Below are 16,284 nucleotides of genomic sequence, written 5' to 3' on the forward strand. Positions count from 1 at the left end.
GATGTCATCCAGAGGGACGTGGAGAAGCTGGAGAAATGGGCCCGTGTGAACTTCATGAGATTCAACAAGGCCAACTGCAAGGTCCTATGCCTGGGTCAGGGCAATCGGCGGTTTCAGTACAGGATGGGGGATGATGTGATTGGGAGCTGCCCTGCAGAGAGGACTTGAAGGTGTTAGTTGATGAGAAGCTGGACATGAGCCAACATTGTGCGCTTGCAGCCCTGGAGGCTAACTGTGCCTGGGCTGCATCAAAAGAAGCGTGGCCAGCAGGTTGAAGGAGGTGATTCTGCCCCTCTGTTCCTCTCTTGTGAGACCTCATCTGGAGTATTGTGTCCAGTTCTGGAATCATAGAATCATAGAATCACTAGGTTGGAAAGGACCCACTGGGTCATTGAGTCCAACTATTCCTGTCAATCACTAAACCATGTCCCTCAGCACGTCATCCACCCGTCTTTTAAACACCTCCAGGGACGGTGACTCAACCACCTCCCTAGGCAGCCTGTTCCAGTACCTGATGACCCTTTCTGTGAAAAATTTTTTCCTGATGTCAAGCCTGAACCTCCCCTGGTGGAGCTTGAGGCCATTCCCTCTTGTCCTGTTCCCTGTCACTTGGGAGAAGAGGCCAGCACCCTCCTCTCTACAACCTCTTTCAGGCAGTTGTAGAGAGCAATAAGGTCTCCCCTCAGCCTCCTCTTCTCCAGGCTAAATAACCCCACCTCTCTGCCGCCCCTCATAAGGCCTGTTCTCCAGCCCCCTCACCAGCTTTGTTGCTCTTCTCTGGACTCGCTCCAGAGCCTCAACATCCTTCTTGTGGTGAGGGGCCCAGAACTGAACACAGGATTCAAGGAGCGGTCTCACCAGTGCTGAGTACAGAGGGAGAATAACCTCCCTGGACCTGCTGGTCACGCCGTTTCTGATACAAGCCAAGATGCCATTGGCCTTCTCGGCCACCTGGGCACACTGCTGGCTCATGTTCAGTCGCTGCCAACCAACACCCCCAGGTCCCTCTCCTCCAGGCAGCTTTCCAGCCAGACTTCTCCTAGTCTGTAGCACTGCACAGGGTTGTTGTGCCCTAAGTGCAGGACCCGGCATTTGGCCTTGTTAAACCTCATGCCGTTGGTTTCAGCCCAGCAGTCCAGCCTGTTCAGATCCCTTTGCAGAGCCTCCCTACCCTCCAGCAGATCGACACTTGCACCCAGTTTAGTGTCATCCGCAAACTTGCTAAGGGTGCACTCAATGCCTTCATCCAGGTCATTGATAAAGACATTGAACAGGGCTGGACCCAGCACTGAGCCCTGGGGAACCCTCAGCATAAGAAGGATATGGAGCTGTTGGAACGGGTCCAGAAGAGGGCTATAAGGATTATCCGAGGGCTGGAGCACCTCCCATATGAGGACAGGCTGAGAGAGTTTGGGTTGTTCAGGCTGGAGAAGAGAAGGATCTGAGGAGACCTTATCGTGACCTTCCAGTACTGGAAGGGGCTACAGGTAAACTGGGGAGGGGCTTTTTATAAGGGCGTATAGTGTTAGGATGAGGGGCAATGGCTACAGATTGGAAGATTCAGATTAAGATTAGGAGGAATTTCTTCACGATGAGGGTGGTGAGGCCCTGGCACAGATTTCCCAGGGAAGTTGTTGGCTGCCCCATCCCTGCAGGTGTTCAGGGCCAGGCTGGATGGGGCCTTGGGGAGGCTGTTCTGGTGGGAGGTGCCCCGCCCTTGGCGGAGGGTTTGGAGCTGGGTGTGCTTTGCGGTCCCCTCCAAGCCGGCCGGTGCTGACCCTGCCCCGTTTCCCCCGCAGGGGGCGCTGCTGCGGGGCGCGCGGGGCCGCGAATGGCGGGGCGGGCCGGCGGTGGCGGCGCGGCGGGCCGGGCCGGGCCTCTGGGCGCCGCCGTGCTCACCCCGCCGCCCGGGATCGACCTCTCCCTGCACAGCACCGGAGGTACCGGGCAGCGGTGCCATCCCCTCCTGTCCCCCTTCTTCTTCTTCTTCTTCTTCCTTCCTTTCCCCTCCGCTCGGTCCCACCGGGTTGGGGGGGGGTAGGGGGGCGGTGCTGCCCGTTAGACACATGGCGCTGTCGCCTCCCCCCCTATTCCCCTCCCCGCCCCAGGATGGGGGATCCCTCTGATCTCCCCCTCGCCTGGGATGTGGGACTCCCTGAGCCGCCCCCCTGCCCCGGGGTGCGAGACCTCCCTGATCCTTCCCCATCCTGGGGTGCAGGACCCCCCAGATCCCCCCCTTGTTCTGGGGTGCAGGAACCCCCCAATCCTCTCCCCTTGCCCCGGGGTGCAGGACCCCCCGATCCCCTCCCCTGTTCTGGGGTGCAGGACTCCCCCATCCCCTCTCCTCTTCTGGGGTGCAGGACCCCCCTGATCCCCCTCCTCTTTTGAGGTGCAGGACCCCCCGAGCACCCCCGGCTCTGGAAGGGAGATTTAGATGAGATATTGGGAAGAAATTCTTCATGCTGAGGGTGGTGAAGCGCTGGCACAGGTTGCCCAGGAGAGCTGTGGCTGCCCCGTCCCTGGAGGTGTTCAAGGCCAGGTTGGATGGGGCTTTGAGCAACCAGGTGCCCCTGCCCATGGCAGGGGAGGTTGGAACTGGATGGGCTTTAAGGTGCCTTCCAACTCAAGTCATTCCGTAATTCTAGGAATCAAGATGTCTGCCCACTCTGCTTGCTGCTTTGTTAGGGAAAGCAGGAAAATACCTACTGGATACTAGGAAAAGTTACTTCCACAGAAAGGGCTGTCAAAAACTGGAACAGGCCATCCAGGGAAGTGGTTAAGTCACCATTCCTGGAGGTATTTAAAAGAGGTGTAGATGTGGCACTTAGGGACGTGGTTTAGTGGTGGACTTGGCAGTGTAGAGTTTATGATTGAACTTGATGATCTTGAGGGTCTTTTCCAACGTAAACGATTGTGTGATTTTGTGTGTGCTTCTGAAGCCACGCTTCCGTTTATAGTGGGCCCTGTTCTTTACTTGGCCTCTAGGTGCTACCATAACACAACAGTTGGTACAGTTTGCATTCTCTGGTATATGAGGTGAGGTTTTCCTGTGCTATTAAAACTGATTCAAGAATACAGCGAGCTGATAAAATGCAGCGTATCTAGAGGCACCACTGTAAAGGGTCCTGGTTGGTGCACTGATACCTGCAAATGCAGAGACGTTCAGTCGGTTTTTATAACGTGACATCTTGGCTATAGGTACAAAATGCGATGGAAGCATCTTGTGTTACGTCAACATCTTGTGAAAATGTGTCATTTAAAGTGGTCCTGCTGCCAGCCAAGAACATGTAAAATGATACTTATAGATACTAGGAAGAGTTTTTGGTTTGGTTGTTTTTTTTTTTTGTGAGGGGTGATGAGGCACTGGTACAGGTTGCCCAGAGACGTAGTGAATGCTCCATCCTTGGAGATGTTCAAGGCCTGGTTAGATGGGGTTGGAAGATGGATGGATCCTGTAGAATATGTCCCTTCTTATGGCAGGATGCTTGGAACTGGATGATCTTAAGGTCCCTTCCAACCCAAACCATTCAGTGATTGTGTTCTCATGATTGTGTTCTCAAATCAACAGAGAAATGTATAAAGCATTGAGATACATTTAACATCCAAAATCAAGAAGTTTATATATAATCTTGTAACTTCATCTCTTTTGCAAATTTTCTGTAACTCTTTAATACATTTGCATCTCTCAGCCTCTTCTCCGGTAATGTTGCATCTTCTCTCTGATGGGATTATGTTCTGCAAGATACAATTTTGTCAGGTCACACAAATGGAGCTGAACAAGACTATGTATGTATAGGACAGTTCCTCAAAGGCTGTTCAGTAGGTGGCTTTCCTGTATCCAACTGGCCCCACACTCTGGAAGGGTTTTCTTTCTGAGAAATCTAACGCCCGGTTCTTTTAACCAATGATGTGTATCCTCCTCATTTGGACCATTTCTTAGCATTTTCCAGGTGGCTAAGAAAGAGGTTAGCGTAGTGGTGTACTTCTGTATAGAGATCTTTAAGAACCCCTAAGGCATAAGTTTTTAAACATCTTGTTCAGCGCTAATCTATAGATGTTCTTTAAACAGCAGAATCAAATAATCTTTTACTCATTCATTTACATATAGTTCATTGGTTTTAACATTAGCAAAGAAGCTTGAGATCCCATCACGTACGTTTTTTTCCTTTCTGTGTTTTTGAATCCTAACTCTACTATATTATTCACATTTTAGGATAGACAAATCTGAAACATTGAAAAAATTATCTCAGGTGATAAGAAGAACGGTGCATAGGAAATACTGAAAAAATATAGGGAAGTTTTTGGTTGCCTTTTCTCACAATACAAGAATTTGTAGAGAGCTCAGGTTCAAGGATGATACTTGATTTTTTAATTTTTTTTAATGTTCTCCTTCCAAAGGGCAGTATCAGCAGGTAAATGTTCCTGATGACCAAGCAGACAAGTTGCTCCTTGCAAGCTGGGGTCTTCCCAAAGCAGTTCTGGAGAAATACCACAGTCTGGGAGTAGTACAGATGTTTGAATGGCAAGCAGAGTGCCTGATGCTTGGACAAGTTCTGGAAGGGAAGAACCTAGTTTACTCAGGTATGTAAACATCTGACAAAACCATTCCTCCCTAACCTTCCCAGTGCCATTTGCAGAACGTATTGGTGCTGAAGGGTTCTGATCTGACAGATAAGTAAGTCAAGATCCTCTTTTTTCTGTGGAGATCCTTTTCAGATCTGTCCCATTGCTGTACCTTAGACTTGGCTTGATGGACTCCTTTCCAGATGTGAGGGGAGATTTTTTTTTTCCACGTTTTCTCTGTTAATGTTCCTTTAGAAACTGGTAATTATGTGTCAGTTAATGATGACACTCTCTTTTTTTATTACAAATTATGTCAACCAGGAACTGAATGATAACAGTAGTGTTATAAATACGTTTGAAAATGTTATTTGCAATCTATTTTTTTTCAATTTATTGTTTCTCCTCACTTACTGTATTATGGGGGGGTGTGCAGAAGGAAAAGTAGGACTGGTGGACTAGAAATCTGTGGGAAAAGACAAGTTGAGAGTCTGCTGTCCATGGGAAGAAGGTCCTAGAGCAGCACTGGGAGGATGAAGAACTTAGAAGAAGAGCAGGTGATTTTTTTTAGGCTTGGATTTGAGTTTTATTTACTCAGTTCAAGGAGACTTGGGGCTTTGTTGCCTGGTAATGGCTGTCCCTCGGAATGTGGCATCTCTTCCATAGTTTTTGGTGAATGATAGATGGCAAACAGCAATGCTCACCAAACTGAAGAGGTTAGTATGTTTCGGGGCTAGGTCAGTAAGGTGGTGGCTGAGCCTTCCTGTCCAACCAAGGGATGTAGTGTGTTTGGGGTTTTTTTGAGGTGTTTTTTTTCCTCTTTTCTCAGAACTGCTGTTGCTTCTGTAGTAGAGGTGAGAACAGAAGCCTTGGTAGCATGATGGAAGAGACTAGAAGAGAAATACTTTGCAGTCTTCTTGATGCTTTATGGGGTTAACTGCAAATGGGGTTAGGGTTGTATCTGTGGGAGAGGAACATCAGTTGAAGTCCTGCCCCAAGTTCTCCAGCAACTGCTTTATGGTGCTTGTTCCTTGGTTTATTTTCTTAAAACTTTAAAACTAACTTAAGAAAAAACAGCTGCTTCTTTTTTTTTTTCTTTTCTTTATTTCCCCAGCTCCCACCAGTGCTGGAAAGACTCTTGTTGCAGAATTGCTTATTTTGAAGCGAGTCCTAGAGACTCGTAAGAAAGCTCTTCTCATCCTTCCCTTTGTCTCTGTGGCCAAGGAAAAAAAACGTTACCTGCAGGTAAGTAGCATTCAAGGAGGTAAAGTTTATGGGTTGTAGTTGTTGGGTCACATTTTTTAAACTGAAGTTTTTGAATGGATTTGAGGAAAAAAAATTTGCAGAGTTATTTCAGAAGGGATTTGTAGATACTTTAAAATTTGCTTTTGTTCTAAGTTGGTGATAAAAAAAGAAAGCTTTAGCCAAAAAGGGAAACTTGGAAAAATTTTAAGGACTTGATTAAAACATTTTATTTCAGTTTTTAATTTTAAAACATTGTTACTTGCATTTGTTCACATGTACATACTTTAGAGGAATTTTCTAATTAGATATTGTGTCTGAAAAACTATGACGCGAAGATGTCAGCATTATCTGAAAGGATGAAAGGATGTTTTCCTTGAGATGTTCCATCAGAATTGTGTGCCTTGGATTTCCCTTTGACTTTGCTAAAAATTTGTTCTGACAGAATGTGGTTATGTCTTGGCTTCCTCATCCCAGCTATTTAAAAACAAAATTACAGTGAGAACAGTCTTTTTTTAAAACAAAAATACCTTTTCTTGAAAGGCTTTCATATCAAACATTGTTTCCATCAGCTAACATGTCAAAGTAACAGCAATTACGAAAACCAAATATAAAAACAGCAGGCGTTTTTGTTATGGTTTCTGACATTTAAGACATTTTGGGTTTCAATAAACTGAGATGGTATCTTAACCTTGCAAATTGCTAGGAAATGGTGCAAATGAGTGGAAGAGTTGATCTGCTGGAGGGTAGGGAGGCTCTGCAAAGGGATCTGAACAGGCTGGACTGCTGGGCAGAGTCCAATGGCATGAGGTTTAACAAGGCCAAATGCCGGGTCCTGCACTTGGGGCACAACAACCCTGTGCAGTGCTACAGACTAGGAGAAGACCGGCTGGAAAACTGCCTGGAGGAGAGGGACCTGGGGGTGTTGGTTGACAGCAACTGAACATGAGCCAGCAGTGTGCCCAGGTGGCCAAGAAGGCCAATGGCATCTTGGCTTGTATCAGAAACGGCGTGACCAGCAGGTCCAGGGAGGTTATTCTCCCTCTGTACTCGGCACTGGTGAGACCGCTCCTTGAATCCTGTGTTCAGTTCTGGGCCCCTCACCACAAGAAGGATGTTGAGGCTCTGGAGCGAGTCCAGAGAAGAGCAACAAAGCTGGTGAAGGGACTGGAGAGCAGGTCTTACGAGGAACAGCTGAGAGAGCTGGGGTTGTTTAGCCTGGAGAAGAGGAGGCTGAGGGGAGACCTCATTGCTCTCTACAACTGCCTGAAAGAGGTTGTAGAGAGGAGGGTGCTGGCCTCTTCTCCCAAGTGACAGGGCACAGGACAAGAGGGAATGGCCTCAAACTCCGCCATGGGAGGTTTAGGCTTGACATTAGGAAAATATTCTTCACAGAAAGGGTCATTGGGCACTGGCAGAGGCTTCCCAGGGAGGTGGTTGAGTCACCTTCCCTGGAGGTGTTTAAGGGATGGGTGGACGAGGTGCTAAGGGGCATGGTTTAGTGTTTGATAGGAATGGTTGGACTCGATGATCCGGTGGGTCTCTTCCAACCTGGTTATTCTATGATTCTATGATTCTATGAAATCTGAGTGCAAAAGCTACTTTGTAGTAACTGAAAATGGAGACGTGCTTTTTCTTTAATCTTTTAGAGCTGGATGATTATTGATGCTGTGTTCTGCTGCTCTGGCCTAAGGTTTATCCATAGCTGCACAGACTTGAAATCATATGGTGTCCTACCTATCTGGTTTAAACATTTGTACCTTTTGTTAATGCAGGGTTTAATGTGCCAAAGCTTTGGCACTGGAGTAATAAGCCATAGAAGAAAAGAAGTCTTCTCTTGACTTGCAGTAGCAGGTGCAACATCTTTGTGTTTGGGTCCCACATTTGGCTTTTGCCCAGGATTTCTCAGCATCAAGGCTTCTTTGTGCATAACCCACTGGTGTTACAAACTGTTGCACTGTGGGTTCTCTAACCTTTTTTACAGTAAATGTTTGTATACAAAACAGTCCCCATCTCTTACTCAATTATGTACACATTATCCTGCAACGTGCACTGTGTGGCTTCTGCTTTTGAAAAAATAAATGACAGTGGAAAAAAAAATAGCAGTAACTACCTGAGCTATGGCTTCAATCTGATCAGTTGGAATTGTAAATTCTAGACATTATGGTTGTAGGATGCAGGCTTTTATGTGATTCCATCGGTCAGAATTCAGAGTTGTAACCTTGATGTGACATTCCATGTCCGTGGAAAACAGACCCTGTTTCAGGAGGTGGATGTGAGAGTTGAAGGCTACATGGGAAGCATGGCTCCTGCTGGACGTTTTTCTGACCTGGATGTTGCCGTCTGCACCATTGAGAAAGCCAACGGTCTCATCAATAAGCTAATAGAAGAAAACAAAATGGACTCACTGGGTAAGATGCTAAGGCTTGACTGTTGTGAGGGTGAGGTTCATGACACACTCAGAGTACATGTGAAATTATGGCATACTTTGTATTTGCTCAGTTCTGTATGTGCTAGACCTCTGATTTGGATTGAGAAAGGCAGCCAGGACTGTTCTGTGTAGCTCAGCAGCTGGCATGAATAGGCAGAAGCTGCAGGTTTCGGTTTGTCAGACATAGGTGACAATCCACGAAGTGACCCAGTCTGGAACAGGGGGGATGGGACCTGGGTCCTCTCTGTAAATGTAGGCACTCCTCCCAGCTGATGAAGGTAAAAAATAACACCAGCAATTGATCTAAAAGATATTTATTCTCACAGGCAAAAATCTTGGGAACAGGAGAAATGTCAACTTATCAGGCTCCCGGTAGGAATAACGAGGAGCAGGAAGAAAGAAGGAAAGGAGGAAAATAAGGAGGAAATAAAACAAAAATAGCAAAGATTCACCACCCCAAGATCCAGTGCTGATAAAGCCCTTCTGGGATGGTGGGCTACTTAGGTTAGGGGTTTTTTTGTGTTTTAAAGAGGGTTGGTTTGATCCTAGGTCTTAGAAGCTAGAGATATGCCAAATCTCTTTCGTCGGAACCTCCACTCCATCCCTACGTTTTGTTGTGCTCTCTAAGATGGATGCACCTGGAAAGAGTCATATAAGTATAACCAGCCAACTGATTACAAGATTTGCCTTTGAAATGCGTCTTCAACACCGATACCTCTCTAAAGCACGAGGTTTTTCTTTCACTATTTGAAAACACCTCTGCTGTAACCCTCCACTTCCCTTGTGCCCCAATATGACCATATAACTGGAATAAGGGTAAAAATGTGGGTTTTTTTCTTTAATTTATATTCTTATTTCAATTTAATTTTTAATTTTTATTTAAAAATCAGTAAGAAATGGACACATTTTCTATTTGGAGATAAACTTTCACAGAAGCTGCAAAATACAGGCATGAGATGAAAATGGCACTTCTACCTCACCTAAAGCAAGTCTATATGAAACAGCAACGTTTTACCTCATGGTCTCATTAATTCTAAATTTAGACCAGTTTGTAACGAGGGTGTTTTATCTTTTGAGATGAGTTATCGGGAGATGACTGCAATTCTGGCTAGATGCCATCCCAAGCTTGAGCTGTTCCTTTTGTTGCTGTCAACCCCCTACTGATAGGTCTGGAATTTGTTGAGAGAAGCTCAGATCCTCTGCCTGGCAGAGCTCTCTTTGCTGTAAGAAGCAGTTAAAAGCAATTTTGTGTGGTAATTATTATATAATGCATGTCAGTTTTGAACATCCAGGTACACAGGAGAAGATGCAACACTCTTGTTGTTCAGCCTCTTGACACTAATGCTAAAGAAACTTTCAGGAAAGCGGATTAGAGAAGAATCTGCTGCCTTCTCAACATGTCAGCTGCGAATGGATTTGTAATGTGCTGCTGTGATACTTAACTTGTATCTTTTCTTAATTTAAACATGAAATAAAAAAAATACTAGCTTAATTGTATTTTAAAAAAAATAATCAAATCCTCCCTGCCTGTCATTCAGAACTTTTTATTTTAAACAGGATGGGGACATAAAACAGCCTAGTTATTCTACAGTAAACATGTGATAGCTCTCAGGTACTTGTTTGTAGGTTTTTTTCAGGAGCCTTCTAGGTACACACCTCGTTTGCCGACAGAAATAGGAGACTGAGGCTGGCCTCATTTTCAGTAGCAATGCAGTATGACAAAATTCTGCCCCCACCTGCACTGGAGCTTGTTGTTGAGTAGAAAATACCATTGCATGCTGGGACCTGTAGTCCTGCTTGGCTGCAATTCCATTTTAAGATGAGCATAGCTTTGGGAAAAATACTGGTTGCTCAATTGGTCCTGCTGTGTTATGCCAGGAGCTGTGTTTGGAATACAGCCTGGGTAGAGGAGAGCCCTGTACATGTGTCACAGCTGAGTCTCACCAGCTTGTAGACTGCCAGGGTAATACAGCACATGGGTTTAGCGTGAGTTTAAATATTTATTATAGCTCAGAAGAAGCAGAAGATATAGAAAAAGTGGCTGGTACAACAAATAGCAGCATTCCCTGTGTTTTGGCCAGTAGGCACCACTAGTGTTCTGTGCTTCATTCCAGGAAGCAAAATGAGCTGCTGCTTGGTGCAGAAAGTGGAGAGGTAGCTTGTACGAGTTTTACTTTGGTAAATATCTGAGTACGCTGTCCTATCTCAGCTGCTGGAAGAATTCAGACAGACTGTTGTACAGGGAAGCAGGAAGAAGCATTTTCTGGTAACTGAATAAATATGTATTTGGTGACCAATGAATTACTGTTTTTTACAAGCAAGCAGAAAATAGAGGAACTGCAGGAAGACAGTAGCTGGAAGGGTGGGAGTTTGTAAAAGAGACTGATGAAGCAGTGCAGCATTCTTCTAACTTAAGTGACTTGAACAGGAAGAGGAGAGAAAACAGACGGAGAGAGAAAGAACATATGTAGGAAGGAGAGAAAAAAAATAAGAAGGAAAAATAGCATTGAAACAGATAATATGAGGTCACATTTGCCTTTAAGCTCCTGCTATTTTAGCTGTAACAGGGAGATATTGCATAGCTGCACCACAGAGGAAAAAAAATTCTACTGCAGCAGAACTAATGAAGCCTGGTGTCCCCTCTGCAATGCTTTTTTTTTTTTTCCCTTCACCTTCCTTCAGCCTCTTCCAAGTCCCTGTGACCCTGTCAACTGTCCAGAAAGGGCACTTAGTTTTGCCGGTTGGGATGTGGGCAGGAGCTGCCCTGGGTGGCTGAGTTGTAGTGGTTTTATGGTTTTTTTCCCTAATCTGGTCTCTTGTGTCCAGCTGCTGACACTCAGAAAGCTTTTTAGGTGCTATTCTTTTCAGTATTTCTATGCATCTTAGGAATTTGATGGAGGTGGCTAACAGATGAAAAAGTCATTTGCAGGAGTCAGGATGACAGCAGAGCAGTCATGTAAGCATTTTTTTCATTAGAAAGGCAAAGTAGAGCTCATTAAGGTTTGGTTAGCAGAAAAAGATACAACAGGAAGCAGGCTATGCTAGTGTAATCATATCTGCTCTAGTTTTTTTTCCTGACATTACTGTGTTAGTACAGAATGATGTTTTTACCTAAGATAACAATGACAACAAAGCTTTCGACTAGCTCATTTGGGTGCTGGAAAGTTCCTTTCCAGGTACTGAGAAGCCTGGGGGATTTTGCTTGCCGAGAGGTTACAGTTTAGATGCTGCAATACTGTTTTGCATGGTGGCCAGGCTAACAACTCAACCTATTAATTTTTCTTTTTTTTAAGCTGATTGTCTGTATGAGGCTGTTGGGAGTGTGAAATATCATGACATTGGTGGTGATTTGTGTCTCTTAGACAAATCAGTGACAGAGAGAAGCCATAGCAGTGTCGGAAAGCACAGATGGATTTGTGAATTTAAATTTCTCTTCATTGTGTGAAATTCAAAAGGATTGAGGCTATCCGTTCTTAGTTTGAAGTATTGTCAGAAATAACTCGAGTGCTTCTTTTTATCAGGAGTGGTGGTGGTGGATGAGTTGCACATGCTCGGGGACTCTCATCGAGGATATCTGCTGGAACTCCTTCTGACCAAAGTTAGATATCTTACAGAGAAGATCTCAAGACGGTGGGTAGACCAGGATGTTTGTCTTTTAGTGCTAAATTATGGATGGCTCTAAATATTTTGTTTTTCTGGGTGGCTAGAAATTTGGGTTAGCTGAAGGGTTTTTGACAGTGATGACCTAGACTATTTTGGTTATTAAGGTCTCATCATACCACCTCTCAGGGGCCTGCTGTTGTAGTCAAAACCTCTTTTCCTCATAGTTTTCAATTTGTGTCCTACCGTGGGATTCGTTCTTTTGGGAAAAGAAATAAGGCTGAAGCTTTCATTTACTTTTTAGCCTATTTTTTTTTAAAACTTTGGATTTCTTCTAATGCTTTTGCTAGTAGTCTTGCCCTGCTTAATTTTTCAGTGTTTCATGAAATCGAGTTTTTCTCCTACTGAAATGTTCGGGTATGGTGGAACGGTGAGCATGCTGTTAACTTGTCAATAATGGATTGATCAGAACACTTAAGAGTGTGTGCCAGTAGTTTGCTTAGTTAGCACTGCTCAGGGTGATCTGTGGTTTTGCTTATATCATGTGGTAACCTAATGATTGCATGGTTTCTTGTCTTGAGCACAACTGATTGGACCCTGGGTAACAGATTAAATGTTTCAGAATAGCTTTAGAGGCTTTTAAGAATTCTGTATCTAGATCCTCAACACCTAACTGTCCAGCTGCTCTGAACACAGACTGTTTTTAAGAGCTTTTAAGTGGTTAGCTAGACATCCCACTGAAGTATAAAGCTGTGTCTTTGCCCCAGGAGAATATTCTCTGATGGTCATTGCCAGTGTGGGTGCCTTTGCTTCTTGGTGAGGCTTTTGCAGACCTAGAAAAAATTCTGCAGCACATTTTTCTCTGCCCTAGTCAGTGAGTGTTGTGGAGCTGGAATGTTCTTAATCCTTGAAGGTCAAACGTTGCTTTAGGGGGAGAAAACTGCAAACTAGATGGCAGAGGTGTACTAGCAAATGCTTGAAGAGCTTGAATAAAAGAGAGTCTGCCTCCACATCTTTATTTCTGTCAGTGACTGGCCTTTTTAACTCTAGCTTCTGAGTGGTCCTGTTTCCTCTATCTTGTCTTTGTCGGGGTTACCAGGATCTTCTAAGAAGGTTCAGGCTGTTTCTGAGCTCATATTGATTTGTCAGACCTTTTTATTTTTTAAAGTCTCAATTTGTGGCTCAGTGCAATCCAAATGAGTTGTTTTAAATGTAGCCTTAGGAGCGTAAAGGACCCCTATTGTGTGGCTGTAAAAGCCTGAATTAAAATATATACCTATGGATATCTAAATTAATGGTTTCTGTTTTCAGGTCTGTTAAGAGTCCATTACTTCTCACTGACTACAGTGGAAGCTGCTGTTCAGCACTTTGAGAACTGAAGCTGCTTTCTTCTTTGCTGAACTAAAGGCTTTGGTTGTCACTTCTAGGGAGACCTTAGTCTAGTATTATTTGTCCTGAAATTGAAACAAATGGAAGTGTTTTAGTTAAGGCATTTAAGCTTAGAAAGACTGCAATGGAGACCGGACCATTCTTTTATTCTCCTTATTTTTGTTAATGGCGGGGAAATAGTTGATTTATTCAGTTTCTCCAAATATGTGGTCATTTTATGGCTGCTGTTCATTAAAGAACCTTAAAGGTTAGGTTCAAAATGATGAAGAGTTGAATTATCTTGTTACCAATGCATAACCTGACATTGTGTTTGCTAAGAGTAGAGTATGGCTTGCGTGTTTCTTTCTCAAAAAGTTGAAAAAAATACCTTTGAACTTTAGACTCTGGAAGGAAGTAGATTGAGTTAGTTTTTCTGAATCCTGTTTTCTAGAACAATTACCTGTGTTGTCACTGACTGTCGTTTTCTTTTAACCTCTTTCAGACAGGTGAAGATGCCAGGTCCCAGTTTTGATGGGATACAGATAATAGGCATGAGTGCTACCCTCCCTAACTTGGAACTTCTCGCCTCCTGGTTAGGTGCAGAGCTATACTGTACGGATTTTCGACCTGTGCCCCTCAAGGAATGGGTGAAAATTGGCAGCAACATTTATAACTCCTCCATGAATTTAGTGCGAGAATTCCATCCTAAGCTTCAGCTGAAGGTAACAAAACTCTGAGCAGTGGCTTCGGGATAAGATCTTTTGTACAACTGAAGTTACAAAGACAGCTACTGCTATGTCTTTATTTTTTTAATAGATGACATTCATGACTTGATTGTTTATTTCATAGATTATATGCTGAAGTTCAGGATAATTAGTTTTAGTCTTCTACTGATTTAAACAAAAAAAAGCGAGAGAAAACAAACTCATTCTGGTGGAGTTCTTGAGGTTTCTTGAATCTAACTTGAAGACAAACTTGGCAGCTATCTTGTCTCGGAGCACTTGACAGGTTATAAAGAACTTGATTCTCCCCTTACCCATCACTCTGTCCTGTGTCCTGGAATCTACTTCACCTTCATAAATGAAGGTAAATATTTCCTAGTTAAGTCAAGGAATTTGCAATAATCATTGGGAGAGTGTATTTGCATTAAAATATGGTATTGAATCTGCTTATTTAAACTGTCAAATGTTCTAATACTATCAGTGATTAGAAAACAGATGTCCATCCTGATTCTTCTGGATCTGTTCTCAGTATTTAGCATTTTTACACATTTCAAAAGGATATGAAAAGTTAACAGTAGAGTATTCTAGTGATTTGGAAGAACCAAATTGATAGAAATAGGAAATTTGCACTTCCTACTTGTAGGCTTCTTTTAGGTGGAGTCTTTGAAGGGTGAACTCTCTTCCCAGTCCTTTCACTTGATCTGTGTAACACTGGTGTAGAGGTTGGACAATAAGTGCTGAATGCCAGCCATATTTTGGAATATTTTGCCCCCAGTTCTCAGTGTCTGCAAGTGTTCTCTTATCAGTAGCATGGTGGCACGGCAATGAAAAAGGATCCTAGAAACAGAAGGAAATGCTTGTGACAAGAATATCTATAAGCTTGGTTTTATGTGGTCATATTGAGAAGGTGATGTTGCCTCTCCTTTTTCTGGGTATTTTTTTGAGTAGTTGCTTTGAATAGTTACTAAATCAAGCGAGAGAGAACTAAACTAGGCTCACGACTCAACAACTTAAGGGAGTTGGGTTATTTAATAAGGCTAGGTGATCCTCTTGGGCTTGAAATATTCTGAACTACACCTTCAGACCTCTGTTCTGTGCCTCACACTGGCCCAGGAACAGGAACTCAATGCTGTCACCTCTTCTGCTGAATTTATCTGAATCCTTACTGAGCTCTTGATATGTAAATACTCTTCCTGTCATTGCTCCCCTGTTTTCATTTGCATTTTAGTGCTTTTTATTTCTTACTGTATGCCTACCTTTTTTCTTTTCTTTCTTTGGTCTGCTTGCCGGAAGAGAATCTGGCTTAGAAGGATTTTAAAACCAAAAGTCAAGCTGTAAACAGTAGGGTTTTGCATGCACATCTCTGTAAGTATCCTTAGAAGCCTTCCACTGTGCCCTGAACACTTGCAGTCTCTGGTCAGCATTGCTTGCTAGGTGGATTTTCTTGGGGATGCTCAGACTACTACATTGCATGCTTTTAGTTCAGACATCCTAGTCTTGTTTGGTTACTGTAGAGGGTGTTTTCCGTCAGGGCTTTTCCTAGTTCTTCCCCACTGCCACAACATGGAGGTTGCAGCGATTTTTTTGTGCACTGTGTGGCCTTCATTCAGAAACAGAGTTAGGAAAGCAAGACATAAAAATCTTAGATTTATTCATGGCTTTTCTTAATAGTGTGGTCATAGTAGTGCTTGGACTTCCTAAAGCAAGACAGAAGCTAAGAAAACGGAATTCCATCTCCTTTGTTTGCTCCTCTTTCTTACTTGAAGTAGAAGATTCCTCCTATACACAGAAGAATGACAGCATTTACAAACCCCATTCAGAGTGAGAGTGCATTGAAAAATATTTTGTCTCAATTCAGGGAGATGAAGACCACGTTGTGAGCCTGTGTTATGAGACTGTTTGTGATGGCCATTCAGTCCTACTGTTCTGTCCATCCAAGAACTGGTGTGAGAAGCTGGCAGACATCATTGCCAGGGAATTCTACAGTTTGCAACAGGCTGAGAGTAAGAGAAAAGTAGTTAATAGAAGACTTTATTAGTCACAGTGCCTTGAATGAAAATTAATTTTAGTGGAAACTATAAAAATGTTTTTTCTCTCAAGGTTCTGCAAAAAACTCAGCCCTTACCCCAGTGGTTGTGGACAGAGAAGGGATGGATGAGGTTCTGGATCAGCTAAAGCGTTCTGTCTCAGGCCTGGACCCTGTGCTCCAACGTACTTTGCCATGGGGTGTGGCGTTTCATCATGCAGGTATTCTTGAATATCTTGGTCTTGTATTCTCTAATGGTCAAGTCGTATGGGTTCCTTTTGCTGTAGTTATCAGCAATTTACCAGCTGCTTTTTGAAGCCTTCTGTAGCTTATGA

At 43.7% G+C, this 16,284-nt stretch overlaps 1 protein-coding gene across 4 annotated transcripts in view; it reads left to right on the plus strand.

The window, feature by feature from the left end:
• The first annotated feature begins 4,397 nt into the window (after window positions 1-4,397).
• The window catches only part of POLQ (DNA polymerase theta), a 48,752-nt gene continuing 36,865 nt past the window's right edge, over window positions 4,398-16,284 (plus strand). For 3 of the 4 annotated variants that reach the window (XM_069866817.1, XM_069866825.1, XM_069866840.1), the window contains exons 1-7: window positions 4,398-4,581; window positions 5,675-5,805; window positions 8,057-8,213; window positions 11,755-11,863; window positions 13,704-13,923; window positions 15,782-15,926; window positions 16,024-16,170. In XM_069866817.1, coding sequence (XP_069722918.1) covers window positions 4,512-4,581; window positions 5,675-5,805; window positions 8,057-8,213; window positions 11,755-11,863; window positions 13,704-13,923; window positions 15,782-15,926; window positions 16,024-16,170 — 979 coding nt within the window. In that variant the 5' untranslated portion in view covers window positions 4,398-4,511. Of the gene's footprint in view, window positions 4,582-5,674; window positions 5,806-8,056; window positions 8,214-11,754; window positions 11,864-13,703; window positions 13,924-15,781; window positions 15,927-16,023; window positions 16,171-16,284 lie in introns of those variants that run through there. The other variant, XM_069866832.1, reaches the window with a different exon arrangement.

The sequence above is a fragment of the Phaenicophaeus curvirostris genome, chromosome 1 (assembly GCF_032191515.1).
Source record: "Phaenicophaeus curvirostris isolate KB17595 chromosome 1, BPBGC_Pcur_1.0, whole genome shotgun sequence".
In the NCBI taxonomy this organism is placed as follows: Eukaryota; Metazoa; Chordata; class Aves; order Cuculiformes; family Cuculidae; genus Phaenicophaeus; species Phaenicophaeus curvirostris.